The 2,250-nt window shown below is 35.1% G+C and overlaps 1 protein-coding gene across 1 annotated transcript; it reads right to left on the bottom strand.

The window, feature by feature from the left end:
* Positions 1-690: 690 nt before the first annotated feature.
* LOC107135194 (serine-protein kinase ATM-like) lies at positions 691-1,677 on the bottom strand. Its single transcript, XM_015477114.2, has 2 exons — positions 1,347-1,677; positions 691-900 (listed from the first exon to the last, which is right to left on the bottom strand). The coding sequence occupies exons 1-2, from the start codon at positions 1,482-1,484 to the stop codon at positions 706-708; spliced, it is 333 nt and encodes a 110-aa protein (XP_015332600.2). The 5' UTR covers positions 1,485-1,677; the 3' UTR covers positions 691-705.
* Between the last annotated feature and the right edge of the window lie 573 nt (positions 1,678-2,250).

The raw sequence follows: 2,250 nt of genomic DNA, 5'->3' as shown, positions 1-2,250 counted from the left end.
TCCCAGATGCCAGGCAAGTGCTCTACCACTGAGCCACAACCCCAGCCAACTTGCTTTAGTTTTTAAATACTTTTGTTTTCAAAAGAATTTCCATTTCTGGGGCTGGGGATATAGCTCAGTTGGTAGAGTGCTTGCCTCATATGCCTAAGGTCCTGGGTTCAATCCCCAGCACCCCTCCCTGTACTTGTTCTTTCAAATTTACAGCAAGTATTTTATGTTTATTCGCCCCCCCTCTTTTTTTTTGGTACCAGGGATTGAACCAGGGGGCACTTAACCACTGAGCCACAACCCCAACCCATTTTTGTATTTTATTTAGAGACAGGGTCTCATTGAGTTGCCTAAGGCCTCACTAAATTACTGAGGCTGGCTTTGAACTCGCAATCCTCCTGCCTCAGCCTCCCAAGCTGCTGGGATTATAGGCCTATGGCATCATGCCCAGCCTATATACCATTCTTGAATTCTTTCGAAAGTCAGACTTAATGCTGAGATAAATTCAATGAATCTATCACAAGTGGGACTCACTGACTTGTAAATACGAAAAATGGTTTCTAAACTTCTTTTCAAATATTTTCAAGACTCCTTTTCAAAACATCACATCCTACTCATGGATGAGTAATTTCAAATTTTTAATAAAATTGCCACTAAAATATTTTAAAGAATAGCAGTGTTTTGTTTTTTTTTTTTCCATAACAACATAACATCATTTCAGTAAATAAAAACAAAACAAAAAACCTCTGTGCAGTTGGCATCCAACTTTTTAATCATTTGCTTGAGAATATTCAGGGCAAGACTCTGCTCCTTTTTTGCCCAGAATACTTGTGCTTCTTCTAGTTGCCACTCAGAGACACCACAAATAGCTGAATTATACTGTTTGATTTGAAATATTGCCCTTTCAGGTAGCTGAAATGAAAATGGCAAATAATAATAAAAATACTTTTACTACTACTACTATTACCACTAATAATAATGAAAGCAGTAACTACCATTCAATGAAAATGTGACTATTTGTCAGGGACTGTCTTAAAGTACCTCTCTGCTTGCCGTCCAACTTCATCTCTCTCTCTTCATATTTACACATGTGCATGTGTATCAAATCACTGAATTGTTATCAATATAGTAAGTTAGGTATATTCTCTTTATTTAACCAAGAATTTGTGGCTGAAAGAAGGTAATTGCCTTGTTCAAGGCTTAAACTCAAGTTTGCCTAACACAGGAAATCTTAACAATTATACTATACTATATAACATTGATCTCTATTTCTCAATTTCTTAATTCACTCATGCTTTTTGTTATATAATAAAAGGAAAGGCCAAGAGGTGAGATGATATAATTTAAATCCTATTTACCTGAGTGTTCTTGAAAGTTCGGGCCAGAACAGAGAATTCTATAAGGTGTTTGGTGAGAATGTCTTTAAAGCACTCTCTTTGAGAGAGCTCCACTTGTTTTTCCATCAGGATCTCCAAAATAACAGTGCGTAGAGCCATGATAGGCTCCTGAAAGCTAAAATCACTGTCCTTAATTATCTGGGAGTGTTTACGCCATTTAATATACAATTCAGAGATTTGTCTATCTGTGAGTGATCTGAAAGCCAAATCAGAGAGTTAATATAAGCAAAAGAAATGAAAAAAAATTATGAGGTTCTAAAATGTAATATACATTACAAAGGAATTTGTGTAGTAACAAGTTTAGAACTTATAAATAATCCTAAATAAGGACAAAGTTTTAAAAGACTACAAAATGGTATGTGTTCAGACCCCTAAGAGGTTGGCAGAGAAGTAACAGGTAATAAATATTTTTAAAGATTTTCTTATAATAAATGAATTCAGCAAAGTGGCAGGATATAAAATCAACACGCATAAATCAAAGGCATTCCTGTATATCAGTGACAAATCCTCTGAAATGGAAATGAGGACAACTACTCCATTCACAATATCTTCAAAAAAAATAAAATACTTGGGAATCAACCTAACAAAAGAGGTGAAAGACTTATACAATGAAAACTACAGAACCCTAAAGAGAGAAATAGAAGAAGATCTTAGAAGATGGAAAAATATACCCTGTTCATGGATAGGCAGAACTAACATCATCAAAATGGCGATATTACCAAAAGTTCTCTATAGGTTTAATGCAATGCCAATCAAAATCCCAACGGCATTTCTTGTAGAAATAGAGAAAGCAACCATGAAATTCATATGGAAAAATAAACGACCCAGAATAGCAAAAACAATGCTAAGCAGGAAGTGTGAATCA

Source organism: Marmota marmota, unplaced genomic scaffold (assembly GCF_001458135.2).
Source record: "Marmota marmota marmota unplaced genomic scaffold, marMar, whole genome shotgun sequence".
NCBI lineage: Eukaryota > Metazoa > Chordata > Mammalia > Rodentia > Sciuridae > Marmota > Marmota marmota.
This window is presented reverse-complemented; position numbering and strand designations above follow the sequence as displayed.

Excerpts from the sequence above, each read along its gene's own strand:
- LOC107135194 (XM_015477114.2), bottom strand. The coding sequence starts at position 1,484 with ATGGCTCTACGCACTGTTATTTTGGAGATCCTGATGGAAAAACAAGTG. Across the intron at positions 901-1,346 it reads GAACTTTCAAGAACACTCAG|CTACCTGAAAGGGCAATATT; the intron begins GTAAATAGGATT and ends TTTTCATTTCAG.